This window comes from Helobdella robusta, assembly GCF_000326865.2.
Source record: "Helobdella robusta unplaced genomic scaffold HELROscaffold_15, whole genome shotgun sequence".
Taxonomy (NCBI): domain Eukaryota; kingdom Metazoa; phylum Annelida; class Clitellata; order Rhynchobdellida; family Glossiphoniidae; genus Helobdella; species Helobdella robusta.
Genome location: NW_008703839.1, coordinates 204,390 through 219,707, shown reverse-complemented (window position 1 = coordinate 219,707; position 15,318 = coordinate 204,390). Strand labels below are relative to the sequence as shown.

Below are 15,318 nucleotides of genomic sequence, written 5' to 3'. Positions count from 1 at the left end.
TTACTGTGATGACCATCAATTTTAAATGTTTTTTGCAAAAATTTGAACTACTTGTTTAAGATATAGACTAAAGAATTCATTCTCTATATTGCGTTTAATATATTTGTTAGTATGCGTGTGCGTGTGTTTATTTCGTTGTTTATTGATATTATTTATGAGCATTACAATTTTTTAAGTGAAGATGTTTATTGTTTTTTTTCCTCCACAATGAAAAGTCAAAGTTTAATTACAAGTACCTACTACTTTCAATACGATTTCTCAGAGCAACGAATTTCCACAAAATTATATTTCTGGTGTTCGCCACTAATTAACGTTGGAATATTTTATTAATAATAACGATTGTCAAAAAATGTGTATGCGTGCGTGTGTGTGAGAGTATGACTTTTATAAATTACACTTTCATGTTTCACCCTATTGACATGAAAATTTGGTTAGTTATGTACAGTAGGAAATGGTTTATGAAAATATATACGATACAGTGTAAAAGGTGAATAATCATACATACCATTGGTTTTATGTTTATTTATTTGGGCCCCTTACTATATTATTTGAGCAATATAATCAATCTTCGTTTAGCGTCCAGAGACCCAGTTTCCCGAGGTAGGACGTTGTTTTCTTTGCCATCAACTTTTTACGCCAAATTAGACGATCAGTTGTATCTAAATTTAGAACTTTCATGTCTAGCTCGATTGTTTGCGACCAGGACTTCTTTGGACGGCTTTTGGGACGTGTGTCAGGTACTACAACATCTGCAAGAGAAGTTATGGCACCGTTTCCACTTTGTTTGACATGACCAAACTACTGCAGACGGTGTTGCCGGCATTCGTCCTTTATATCATCTAAACCAGCACGACGCAGGATTTCGGTAGATTTGATGTGGTCCTTCAGACTAATTCGATGCCATATATTACAGGCTGCACGTATGCGTGCTCGAACGGCAGCTTCAGCTGTTCCAGTACAATCCAGAACATCCCCTAGGTATTGAAAAGATGTGACTCTCTACCTTAATGGCTTCAAAAAACAGTGCTATTTCGAATTTGTTGTTGTGGATTGATGCAAACAGGACAAACAAAATTGGACACTTTAGATAAAGTACCAATTATTTTTGAACAACTTTTGTGACACCACTGGTTACATTGCTGACACTTGATTGAATTGTTACCTACACCAGCTTTACAAACTGAACAGGGCCATCGTCCAGTAGCTGTGGATTGGATGTGTTCACCAGTGTTCATTGCTTTGGTTTTGCTGATGTTGACTTTGAATCCATGATCGGCGAGTCTAATGTTCCAAGCTTCAAACATCTGTGCTGCGTTCTGCTCAAACGTGGCTGTTAAAACGATATCATCTGCATATTTTAGATTCTAAATGTCACCAGTGCGTATCGGTTTTGTGATTTCTTCCATCACAGTTATAAATAAAAGTGGACTGAGAATCGAGCCTAGGTGAACTCCAACGCCGATGTCAAATGCAACTGTGTTTCCAACCGTTGTGCTGACGATAGTCTTAGTATTCGTATACATTTTCATCACAAATCGAAAAAGATATTCTGGAATGAGTTGTCGACGTAGACTCCACCTGATTGCTTCTCGGGGAACTCGATCAAATGCTTTTTCAAGGTCTACAAAAATGTGTGATAGTTGTTGATGCTTTGCGAGGTACTTCTCTTGCAGTTGCCGAAGGATGTGAATTGCATCAATTGTTGATTTCCCCGCTAGAAAACCAAATTGATAATTTACGATTGTGATGCACGACGTTAATCTTCACTCAATGATTTTCTCGACAATTTTCAGTGAGTGTTCTAACAGACGTATACCCCGATATGATGAACAGTTCAATGGATCACCTTTGCCTTTGTATAGCTAAACTGTCATCCTATAGTTCCATTCAGTCGAAATTAAGCAATTTCTCCACACTTCACGGCAAAGTTGTAGTCTTTGATAATGTCATTTGTAAGTCCAGAGGGCCCTGCTGCCTTTCCATCTTTCAAAGCTTTCAGAACTTCTGTAAGCTCTTCTACAGTGATGTCTGAAATCGGACCTTCGATGGTGTTGCTTGACAGCGAAGAAATCAATTTGCGTGGCTGATGGTCCACTTTTGTATGTTATGAAATGTTCCAACCTCTTTCTAAAATATGTGTTCAGTAAACAAAACCCGTGACTTTCAGCAAACTCAAGGATGCGGTTTCCATCTTCATTCCGTTCTCCATAGCCAAAACCGTCATGTACGTTGTCAAAACCATCTGTTTTCTCTCCAACGTGGCCATTGAGATCGCTTCCAATCAGGATTGTTTCAGATTTTGGTATTGTTGAGATGGTGTCAGAGAACGCAGCCCGGAAGTCATTTTTCATCTCTTCTGACGTAAGCAAAACAAAATGACGTTCTCGATTTCTTTATATTTTACATAACTAATTGCTAACTGATTTTTCTAATAACGAGTTTTCTTGGATTTCCTATCTTACGATATTTCTACAACTCGTGACAGATAGACTAGTTATAAAAATAAAGCGTAAACTTTATCTCTTAGACCGCAAAAGAAATTTTACATGAAATAAAACGGCCAAATTTTATAATTTGAATTTATACAAACGGCTCATTTCATGTCTTGGTGAAAAACTTATGTAGATGTCAACGATAGAGAAAATGCTAATGAGAAGCGCCCTTTTAAATTTACTTCAACCCTGAAATGCTAAACTGTATACGGATGAATAACCTGCATCTTGTTAAGCATTCAAATCGTACTGCAACTCGAGAACATTCTTGGTCTTATTAACTTTATAATTATTAATGAGTCCAAAAAGTGTTAATAACTATGTTATGTCAAAAGTAATGATTAATTTATTCAACCCGACTTGCTTGCGGTGAAATCAATAAATTGCTCTGATCAAACTTGGCTTAAGACCGGTCACACTAAGTTTTTTAATCGTTGCAGTCTCGTAGCGTTTGGATTTTTTAGAAAAAAACTACCAGTTGAGTATTGTGCTGAAGCGTTACAGGCAAGTCTAGTGAATTTTGTCAAATTTTTCATTATTCGAACAGCATTGAATTTTTTCTTCAGTTTTACGGCGCTTCAGCTCTGATAGGCTATCTTTACGCCTTTGGTTCCTGTTGATTTTATTTTTTCTCTTTTTTTCTTTTCCTTTCTTTTTTCATTTCTTTTTTTCTTTTGCAAATCACTTTTGAACAGTGGGGAAATTAAATTTTGTTAAAAATGTTTATTTCTTTGATAAATTGTATTAGGTTTTTTATATTTTCATCTTTAAAAATTGAATGGATATCTTCTGGTATTTGATGTTTATTTCTGGATTCATTGTATGTTTGACATTGTTAGTTTTGCATCACAGTTCTTACAAAGTGGAGGGCTTGTTTTGTTTGGAATCCATGAATGGGTTAATTAGGAATTGCCGATTTTTAGTCTGTTTATGATGTTTAAAATATTTCGACTTAGCTCGTTGATTTTCATGTTTTTGGATTTATTTAATTCTGGCATTACTATTTTGAGGAAATTTTTTTATCTTGTTCCATTCCTTTTGCCATTTATCAGATACAAGGTCGTTTTTCATCACTCTTATGTCATGATATGGTATTGGAATATTAGATGGAAGATCTGAGTGAGTTTGTGATGCCAATTGATCCACTTTTTCGATTCCAGTGTGGCTAGGGATCCAGATTAATGTAATATTATTTTTATTACTTAGTATGTCGTGTATTTTGTTTTGCATCTGAAGAATTAACTGATGTCGAGGTTTGCATTGTTTTAATGCTATAAGAGTTGATAGCGAATTAGTGAAAATCTTATAGTTTTTCTTGTTGAATTATATTTGGAGGTTAATGCCATGTCTATAGCTGTTATTTCAAAATTCGATGCTACGGGATATGTATCCTTATATCGCTCACCCTCATTGAATTTTTCACCGTTATTAATTTGATCGATTCCAATGCGTGTCATTCGAAACAACGAGTTGGATAGTTGAGCATTTTGTTGGAAAAAATTTCGTTATTTTAGAATTGCCAAACAAGTGTTCCCGATTTCGCATGAAACTAAGCGTTGGGATTAAAATTTTCCCATTGCTATAGCATACTCAAGCGGACTCATTTTGCCAAGCCATAGTTTTGCAGCTTTTCGTCATATTAGCAATATTTGATACAACAAAAACTGCATAATTTTCATTTGCATATTTATAATGCAGCTTTTAAAAATCTTTGTAGTTGGAGAGTTATATCCCTTTTTTGCTTCAACTCGTTGTTCATTGACGAGACGAGATTCAAATAGAATTTGTTCTGCCATTTTATCAGCACGCTCGTGATCGCGCACTCTTCTATATGACGTTTACGAGCAGTTTCATTGTCGCGTCGTTTCGTTTGTTGCTGATCTTGTTATTCATGTGTTTGAATTTTGAAGCATCTTTCACGTTTAAAGGATACTGAATAGGCCTTAGTTCTTATTGTTCTGCGGTTTCACTAGCACGCTTTGCGGCAGTTCTAATTTAGTGTTTATTTCTTACTTGCAGCTTGTGCTAGCGCACTGACAAGACGAAAGATGAAATTTTGTATTCCTTTATTTGCTCAATTGTTTGGACATGTTTTCAAATGATGACAGATATTTAACTCCTGAAGGTTTGTTTAATATTGATTGACTCACCTTGGTAAGACATTGTAACTAATTTATTTACAGCATAATGAAATTAATATTCTGGGCAGCTGACAATCATTTGGATGTCATCAGCAAAACGATGCCCAAAAACCCAAGATTTATCTAACATTTCCAGTACGTCAAATGTATCTAAAAGAAACTGTCGGTTTCAAAACTGACCCGTATGGTTCTTTCTCGCGCCTTATCTTTTCAGGACATTGGCGACCATTGACCTCCAAAAAATCCGGTCTTTAACACTTTTTAGTGGTTGAAATGGGGTGATATTCAACAAGCGACACAAGGACTTCACGAATGTAAATTGTCGTTGGCTGCGATTTCGTCTCCCTGCAATCTTTTCAGCAGTTATTAGATTTTTCATTCCTGCCTTCCTTCCGCCTGATGTGAATTAAAAACTTTAACTTGCCCCTTCGGATTATTTTTAGTAATTTCCTCTTTTCATAACCGGACTGTTTCAATACATCATCACAGGAAGTATAAGAGGTTCAACCAATTTTCATAATTTTTCCCAAAAATCACATCTCAGCAGCATTAATCCTTTTTTCATATTTTTTAAATTGTCTAGGACTTAGAGCCGTAAGTGAAAACAGGAAAAATGCAACATTCTAACAGTTTTAATTTTATTGATATTTCGATTTTACTGATGGTGCAATCTTTTCAGCAGTTGTTAGATTTCATCATTCCTGCCTTCCTTCCGCGATGTGACTAAAAAACTTTAACTTGCCCCTTCGGATTATTTTTAGTAATTTCCTCTTTTCATAACCGGACTGTTTCAATACATCATCATAGGAAGTAAAAGAGGTCCAAACAATTTTCATAATTTTTCTCAAAAACCACATCTCAGCAGCATAATCCTTTTTTCATTATTTAAAAAAATTGTCTAGGACTTAGAGCTGTAAGTGAGAACAGGAAAAATGTTACATTCAGTTTTAATTTTGTTGATATTTTGATTTTACTGATGATGAGGATATTTTTCGTTTTAGAATAGGCATCTTTTGCCATAGCTATCCTTCGTTTGATATCCACATCGCATTTACAACCTGAGGTAATCAGACTTCCGATATAATTGAAGCTTTGACTTGTCTCACCTGTTAGCCAGTAATGATTATGTAGGAGATATGGGACCCGTATGGTTCACCAGGCGTAATGGCCTCCCTGAATTTATCATTAAGCTAGACCTGTGGCAATTTTTCATTCAGATAAGAATGGGATCATGAATGAGCAACACCTGTAACCCCAAAGCTCAAGCGAAATCATTTCAATTGAATATATGATATACACAATCAAAGGTCGCACTTGTTTAAAGAAACGCTAAGAACGAGGCATCATCAATATAATGTCGACGATATTTGCCGCTGAGCAATTAATAACGTTTGTCAATATTTTTGGGGTTAGGGGTCAATACTAACTGGTTGTCAAAAATTTTTTATTAGAATTCATTATATCATTTTCTTTTGGCAATTGGCAGCAGCCGGGAATGTCCCGGCGGTTCAGTCCAAGCCTGGTCATCTACGTTCATAAAAGAACTAGACCGCGGTGGTCTTAAACAACCTATACATTGTCAACTGCTTTTTTGTTCATCGCGCTGTACATTTTGCCAGTCCTGCCAGCGTCCAAAATAACCGCAGAATTTATATAGCAAAACTACTGTCACATATTGATGCTCTAGTTGGTAACGATGGAACAGATTGTAGAACAATGGCTTGTTTGCTGATGGAAGCCGAATTTTTTGTTATTGATAGAAACGATCGGGAGAAAAAGTCGGGTATAGTTTACAACGATAGAGAAAGAATTTCACAATTGTCACAATTTGAAAAAATAAAAAATTGAACACAGCTATTTCAAGGTAACTAGCATAATAATTATTGTATAAATAAATTAAAAAGAATATTAAATTAAATAATAATTCCTGTTATAACAGGTGGTGCAAGCAAAGTATGGTGATTGTTTCATACAGGGAGGCTATGTGAGAACAAAAAAAGATACTAATGTGCTGAATTATTATGCAAATGTATGAAATAAATCAAAAAATAATCAAATGAATATAATCCTTAAAAAATAAATAAATATTTATTAATAAACTATAAAAATGTAAAATTTTAATAATAGTTGCTCATGGAAGCTAGAGAATGAGGCCAGACTATAAAGCGCACTGAAAAAGTGCACGGGTGCGTTCGATGGTCAGTGTATGTATTTTAAATATACGGTTCCATGTACATATAGCCACGCTGATTTGAGATCGTCGGTTTTGCCAGGCCTCCCCCGGCATACAATTCACATATATTTTAATAAAATTGAATTTATATCTCTTTATCGATTTCTGTAAATACCCTCCTATACAAACAACATAACAAACACATGGAAGCAAATAGGCATTGAAACATACGTATATAACAAAAACTTGTGCGATTATTTAAAACATACACGTAGAGTAATTATGCCGAGAAAAAGATAGTATGCCAGTCAATTTAAAATGTAAAGTAACTATTATCTTATTTTAAGCCAGTAATTTTTTAAAAGTTGTAATGCCAAAGTTGAATGTTTTTGGAAGTTGGAAAATTTACAATTAAGGAATCTTAGTCGAACGAATTTTGATCTTAAACTGAAAATCAGTGTGCAGCAAGATTTTTTAAATTTAAAAATAACTAACACAGACTTACACAGACTTTTATTAAAAAATATAAATTGAAACTTGAAAAATAGCAGATAAATACGTTTAGAAATGAATATAGCAAAAAATAAAACAGCATTCCATGAAGTAAAACCATAATGTCTGCCTAATGAAACAACATGACACGCCAGGTCAAATTTAAAACCCTCTAATAAATATCATTACTTCTAAACATATAAAAAGAAAGGAACATAAGCGCAAAAATTTTTTACAAATTGTGGCCGGTAAAGGAAACCCTCAAGTTGTTGTTATCGGAAAGCTTGTAATCATGCAATTTCTGTAAATAAATATTTGAAGTAATTAATAAATAGTTAAAAACTTTAAAATTAAGACAAGACATACTATTAATGCTTGTACTGCAGATTCCACAGAATCCAACTTTATCCAAGCAATCTTGGTGTCAGCGCTAAAATCAAATATTGAATTAAATGTTATATAAAAATTAAACAGGAAATAAATTATATAAGATACTGTGTAAATATTGTGTAGCGATGGCAAACATTGTTACATCCACTGGAATAGTCGAATTGAGCTATAATTAATTGCAATTGATTGGTATCATCTCGGGTTTGTTGTAATAAAATATCTTCGTAACTCGCAATCGAACTATGTACATATATACAAGCAGAGCACGAGATATCATTAAGGAAGAAGATTGTTTGATTGTGGAGTTGCGCTGTGAATTTTAATGGCGATCGGACGTATTTCTGGGATTAGTTAATAATTCATCGGCTTTTACTACTGGTTTTCAAATAAACAAGTCTTTGTTGGAAGAAGATATAACTATTCACAGAATGAAGTGAAGGATCACTGGAAGGATTACTTCGATCGGTTATTGAATGAAACAAACCCTATTGGTGTGGACTTTGATGCACTTCCGGTGAAAGGACTGATTCGGGGCATGCCAGCTGAGGAGCTTAAGGATGCGTTGAAGGCAATTAAGGTGGGTAAAGCGGCTGGTCCGTCTGGACTTACAAATGATATCATAAAGACATCTGGTGGAGCAGGCTTCAGAGCCCTCTTACACATCTGTTGGGAGATGTGGAGTAAATCGATACTCCCAGTGGAATGGAACAGTAGCACAGCTGTGCCGACATAAAAAGAAAAAGGAGACCCACTGAAATGCTCTTCATATCGGGGTATACGTCTTCTGGAACATCCCTTAAAAGTTATTGAAAAAGTCATTGAAAGAAGACTGTTGTCGTGCGTTTCAATAGGTGGTTACCAGACGGCTTCGTGACAGGAAGATCCAACATTGATGCTATCTATATCATTCGTCAACTACAGGAAAAAAACTTGGCAAAGCAAAAGCGACTGTTCCATGTCTTTGTGGACTTGGAAAAGGCTTTTGACAGAGTGCCTTGTGAGGCAATCAGGTGGAGTCTACGTAGACAGCTTGTTCCTGAATATTTGGTTCGGCTGGTTAAGGCAACGTACACAAAAACTCTGGTCAGCACTACAGCCGGTAACACGAATGAATTTGATGTTAACGTCGGCGTCCATCAGGGACCAATACTCAGCCCCCTGCTCTTCATCACGGTGATAGAAGAAATAACCAAACCGATACGCTTTGTTAATTGGATTAATTTATTGTTTCTATTACCGCTGGTATTAAATAAACGTTCTACTTAGTTTACGTTTAAAGTAGTTGTGTTCATCTATCGGAAATCTTGAACATACGGATAAACGAACTCTTGACTATCGTTGGAAGCTACAACACGGTGTTGGAGATATAGCGAGTATTGAAGCTATATCGGTGTTGGTAGTTACGAGGTCGATGAGGTTACAACACTGGTGTTAGAAGTGGGATCTTCAGGAGATTACACAGTGGTGGCAGAAGTAAGATTTTGATAGCTGGAAGCTCACCGCAGTAAAGAATACCAGATCTAGAGAACTCAATGTAATTAGCCTGACAAGAGAAGCTTAATTATTGACGATTAGTTGTATTCCGTGATTTACCTGTTGATAAGTTATTGTGCTGTATTTTAACGATTTTAACGATTGATTGATCACAGCAATACACACAAGTGATTGCCAGCACTGTTTCCTTTCTGATAAAGTTCATCTGAAATAAGTTTGTTCAGGAGGACATACATTGGGGTTTTGTCATCTTTTCGGATGATAATGTTATTGTTATTTTTTAAGGTTGCTGCAGCATCGATCAATTCTTTTGTTAGAATCTTGCTCTTGCTTTTAAAATTATTTCTCAACTTTTTGCTTTCAGCTTTTAGGTCGTTAACAATGTTAGTGTTGAGAGTTATAACTTTTTGACTTTCTAATTTGATTAAGTCCGAAGATGGTATAGAAATACCGAAAAAAGCTTTTCTGTTCTATCATGCATAAAATAAACAAAAATTTTGTTTTTGAACTAAAGAAACTTGAAAATTATTTACGGTCAACAGTTAGAAGAATCAAAAAGTTAAATTGGAAGTTAACTAACGCCGAACATGCTGTGATTTTTATCAATAATTGTATTTCTGACAATCTTAATCCAATATTATATATATATATATATATATATATATATATATATATATATATATATATATATGCATGCAAGTAATATTTGATATGCATGTAATTTTTGATGAAATTTACCGAATTTTTAGCTTATGAAAGTTTACGGTTGAGCTTTTCAAGATTTCTAACAGTAATTTTATAACTTATCCAATTCATTAAAATTAATAAGAAAGTCGTTGGTGTTCATGATGAAGCGTATAGGTCCTATTTCGATTTTACTCATCATCAGCGCTTGTATAGGGATATTTCATAGTTTTACAATTCTCTGTGTGTGCAAAGTGCTTTTATTTTGTCGACATGTTTTTTAATTTCATAATATTAATAAGAAAGTCGTTGGTGTTCATGATGAAGCGTATAGGTCCTATTTCGATTTTACTCATCATCAGCGCTTGTATAGGGATATTTCATAGTTTTACAATTCTCTGTGTGTGCAAAGTGCTTTTATTTTGTCGACATGTTTTTTAATTTCATAATATTAATAAGAAAGTCGTTGGTGTTCATGATGAAGCGTATAGGTCCTATTTCGATTTTACTCATCATCAGCGCTTGTATAGGGATATTTCATAGTTTTACAATTCTCTGTGTGTGCAAAGTGCTTTTATTTTGTCGACATGTTTTTTAATTTCATAATATTTTTCCTTGTTCATCTTTATTGTTGGTGTTTTGTCTCAGACTAGTCTTGCGTTTTTCTTACACAATTTTTTATCCAATAGTTCTGTCATTTTTATTATCTTTCGTTCTGGTTCTAAAGTTATAATCGTTTTTTGACATGTTAAAAATGTAAAAAACTATTCAAAGTTGTTCGAATTTAACAATTGGAATGCAAAAATATTATTTCATGAAACGCGCAACCCTCGCTGGAAAATAGATGTTTACGTCCGTGAAGAAATATAATTTTATTTATTTATTAATTTATTTATCACAACTGACCAGAGGGCCACAATAAATAATTAATTATTGGCAACGAGCAATAACAAAAAAATCAGGGGAACGTGAGACTTACTTTGAAAATTTAAACGATAACACTTTTCCATATTCTCTAAAAAGCTCTATAAGAGTCTCTTCACTAGCTGATTCACTGCGAAAATGTAAAATGAGGTAAAAAAAAAAGCTAAAAAAATTATTTGAACATCAAACTGACGGAATGTTCGAAAGATGAAGAGTGGATGACGGCGGGAATATATGGCGATGATTTTTAGAGTTCAACTGTCTGAAACGGTGTAACTTTGATCCAGTAAAATCTTTTGTAAGCCAAGGTTCCTAAAAGACATATGTTTTATAAATATTAGAAAGCAAATTGATTATACAAATTTTAAATACAACTTCACATCCTTTATTTGGCATTTTTATGCTGCAGTATTTCGAAGAAACCACATTCAATGTTTTACCATTCCATGATATGCCTTTTAAATTCTGAATAGCTAAAAGTTATAATAAAAGAAACAACAATGGTTGATTAAACAACAATCAAATAATGTAATAAACCAATTAAATAACAGTAAAAATGTAATGAGCCATGGAACAACAATGATTAAAAAAAGATTAAATAATGTAATGAATCATGGAGTATTAATAAATGCAACAAACCATCTCTAGCTTGATAATCCTCCTCAAATTCAACCAAAGCAGAATCCTTATTGTTGTAAAGTATTTTGACCTTTACCACATTGCCATAAACACCTTAAAAATTAAATTATATTTGTCAAAATAGAGATGAGTAAAATACAAGTTAACAAAATTAATTGTTGTATCTTTAAAAGGTATGAAACATTTATGGATAAAATATCATTCTCAAGAAAAGTTCTTTTCTTCTAAAACTTAAGCACTTAACATTAAAAGCCTGTGGTATTTCACAATAAAACAAAATTGCAAAGAGGGTATACAAATATCAAGATAAAGCCTTCATTCCAAGACACCTAAAATATCTAAATAGTCAATTATATCTTGTTTTTTTTTATTATTTTCCCATTGCTATTTATTTATTTAGTTGTTTGAATGAATGAATAAATAAATAAACAATCAATTATTCAGCAATTAATCAACTTAGTTGCTTTTCCATTCCAAAAAATAACTCTTATAATTTTCAACTATATTAAAGAAGAACATTAAAACTTATTTATTAACGGCTGAAAAAGTAATTTTTCCCAATGCACAGCTAACAATGATTCTCGTCTTTTTTCTCACAGACTTTATCTCGCATTTTTAACATCAACAAATCATCCTTTAACACTTAAGACTCTCGTCATTCCTGCTGCAAACTCGCCACTAAACAACGTACAAAAAGACTCAAAATTTGTTTGTGTTCTGTCCTATCATCTATTTTCATGGAACGGTTGCATTTCCTTCAAACATTTCGCATCTGCGCTTAAAACGGTAAAAATATAAAAAACTCATTCCACACCCGACAATTATTATTTCTTAAAATTTATGTACTGAAATATTCCAGGTGTAAGACAATCAATCAAGTGCTGGTATTTATAAGAATATAACTCTTTTCATTTTTATGTTCATTTACTGTTAAAAATAAAAATTTAAACAAAGGTCTAATTTAGTCAAAAAATTCTTTTAGAATTTGCTCAAATGTAGATTTTACAGAAAATATTAAACTGAGCATGTGAAGAATAATGAGTCAATGAAAAATAAAGAAAAGAGCATTCGCAGACTAAAAAGGATTCAGTTTAATAACAGATAAAAAAATAAACTATTCAATATAGTAATGCGTTTGAAGAAAAAATTCAACCTTTTATTGCTCGGATTAGTGTGTGTACTGTACACTGTATAAAGTGAAATGGTGAATGGAGCGGAATCGAAAAAATCGTCAGAAAGCATAGATTGAAATAAACTTAAAAGACTGAGGTCACCAGTTAAGGATATAAATGCATACTTCTCTCAAAAACTATTAAAACCTGATGAGCCCTGAGTAGTTTCTATATTTTCAAATTGCAACTTTTTATTTATAAAATAGTGAACACACTAAGAACTTGAATAAAAATGTAACAAACATTTAAAAAAACAAATCAAAAGATTTGAGAATATGTTATTTATAATGAAATAACAGAATTTGTAATGAAATGCAATTAAAAAAGAAAAAAATGACGTACCAAATAAAATAAAGATGTCCTCAGGTGTAATCTTCTAAAAGCGAAACGGGATCCAAAATAAAAAAGTCGAGAAAGAAATGATTCAAAGGCCAGAAATTTTAAATTTCAGAATCCAAAGGAAATAAAATATAAAAAAGTATATTAATACTTTACATTTACATGATTAAGAATTTATTCCAACAAAGAACAACGTTTGAGCATTACAATGAAAATAGATTTTGAAAGTTATTTGTTCAATTCCGTATAAAAGTTATTAAAATAAAAAACAATTAATTAATGACTAATTTAATAGCATTTTAGTGGTAGGTAGAGTTAGATCTCTATTATGACTGATCCCTAAAGGTGGAAACAAATGTTTTGATGTGAAAATTCGATGAGCGTTCAAAATGTTTAATTAGCTCAAAAAAGGAGTCGTATTAAATACAACTGGATACAGAAAACAAAGTTTAAACATAAAAATAAAATAAATGCTGTTTATATTACTGAAAAGAAACAAATATAAATCTAAGTCTAACAATAGGACAATTTCGGAAAAACTTACAATAAGCTCATACTTAAGCTTTTAAACAATAATGACAATGATGGTGTATATAACTATATGATATGTAAATGTAATTAACTGTAAAGGAGAATATAGGAGTCACCCAATAAAAATGAAACAAGGTCAGTGCATCTTCGACACGCACATCGCTGATTGTTAAATAATGAGACAAATCCTTTATGAGAAAGTAAAATGACTGAAAACGGAAAGCAAATATCTTGAGATCTTGAAAAACTTGTGAGATTCACTTTTTAGAGATTTATTAATTTTTGTATTTAAAACGTCTGTGGTTTCAAATGTTTTTAACTGCAATTTTGTGTTTCACCACACTTTTTATTTATATACAGCTCTCTCCTTCAATCTAAAATGTCTAGATTTCTATGCACTCTTTCAAGCATTATTCATTTTTTAAAAAACGTTATCAACAGTCATTCAGACTCTTTAACACCTAAATTTAACAAATTACCCTTTGATAATCAAATTTTACGACAACAAAGTTTTTTTTTATTTTCCAATTCATACTTGTAAAATTTTTGAAGAAAATATTTCAGAAGTTCTCAAATTTCACCTCCACCTGTCCTCTTCAGTCAAATGCTAGCAGGTTATTTTGTGTTCGTACATTTAACATTTTAAAAATAGACAATTTCGCTTATAAAAAAAACTGGACTGCTTTCAATTAAAAAAAATGAATTACACTACAACAGATTGAACCGTTTTAACTTAAAAAAAATATTAAAGAAGAAGATACAGAACTCTACAGATGCGCACCAGGAAATAAAAATTTAGATTTCGCATAGAAACACGTATTAGAAATTCCTAGGTTTAATCAAAGCTAAAAATAAACGACAGATATAAAAAATTGTTATAAAAAAATTAAAAAATTAGGTAGCCAATCAAACAGAAAACACGAGGCAAAAACAAGTTTTATCACAATAAATCTACTCTGCAACTGTATGTTAAACAAGCAAATGATATTTATAGGATGAAATAACATCAGATTAAAAAAAATTTAATTTTAAGAAACATTATATTGGTTAAGAGAGATAACGAAAAAAGGCAAAAAATTAACAAAAACAAAACGTAACTTTAAGGAAGAAAGCAAAAACCTGAAAACGTCTATTAAGTTATTCAAAAAGTTGTTTCATTTTTAACAAACCAAACTTTACATTTATACCTCATAATCATTACATGTTTTGAGAGCTGATATAGCAAAGCTTGTTGTGTGAGGAAATGTTCAATTGAATCTAAGCAGTAATTTTTAGTTAGTGTCCTTTTAAATATGAAGAGCAATAAGCAACATTTTCGTTATGTTTACTTTTGTGTATTAAAAGATGTAAAAATGCAGTTCAAGCCAGAAAGAAATCAACCGATGTGCATGGGGAAGATGTGTTGACAGAACGCCAGTGCTAGATTTGCTAAATTTCAATCCGGCAATTTTGATGTTGAAGTTGCTCCACTCTCTGGAAGGCCGGTTGAAGCTGATAAAGACACGAAAAAGACAAGTTGATGCAAACCGGCTAAATACAGCACGTGAGATCGACGAGAGGTTAAATTTAGCGAATTCAACTATTTATGGATTTAACCTCGAATCTCGATATATGGGTTTCACATAGATAATGTGAGACTTCCAACGAGTTTGGTTATTCACCAAAGGCTTTAGCATCTTGAATGGGATATATTGATACAACTATCACACTCTCCAGATCTGGCGCCCTGTGATTATTAGTTGTTCCAGTAACTGGAAAATGTTTTGGAAGGTAAAACCATTCTTTCAAATGAAAAGGCCAAAAATTGCCAACAAAGACCAAAAATTTTTATGAGCGTGGAATTATAC

At 32.7% G+C, this 15,318-nt stretch overlaps 1 protein-coding gene across 1 annotated transcript in view; it reads right to left on the bottom strand.

The window, feature by feature from the left end:
* Positions 1 to 7,304: 7,304 nt before the first annotated feature.
* HELRODRAFT_186803 (hypothetical protein) overlaps positions 7,305 to 15,318 on the bottom strand; it is a gene marked incomplete at its 5' end in the record, with an annotated part of 29,177 nt that continues 21,163 nt past the window's right edge. Inside the window, 7 exons of the mRNA XM_009015003.1 lie at positions 7,305 to 7,599; positions 7,665 to 7,728; positions 10,846 to 10,920; positions 10,984 to 11,102; positions 11,166 to 11,263; positions 11,430 to 11,522; positions 12,944 to 12,977. Of these exons, the coding sequence (XP_009013251.1) occupies positions 7,531 to 7,599; positions 7,665 to 7,728; positions 10,846 to 10,920; positions 10,984 to 11,102; positions 11,166 to 11,263; positions 11,430 to 11,522; positions 12,944 to 12,977 (552 nt within the window). The 3' untranslated portion in view covers positions 7,305 to 7,530. The remainder of the gene's footprint in view (positions 7,600 to 7,664; positions 7,729 to 10,845; positions 10,921 to 10,983; positions 11,103 to 11,165; positions 11,264 to 11,429; positions 11,523 to 12,943; positions 12,978 to 15,318) is intronic.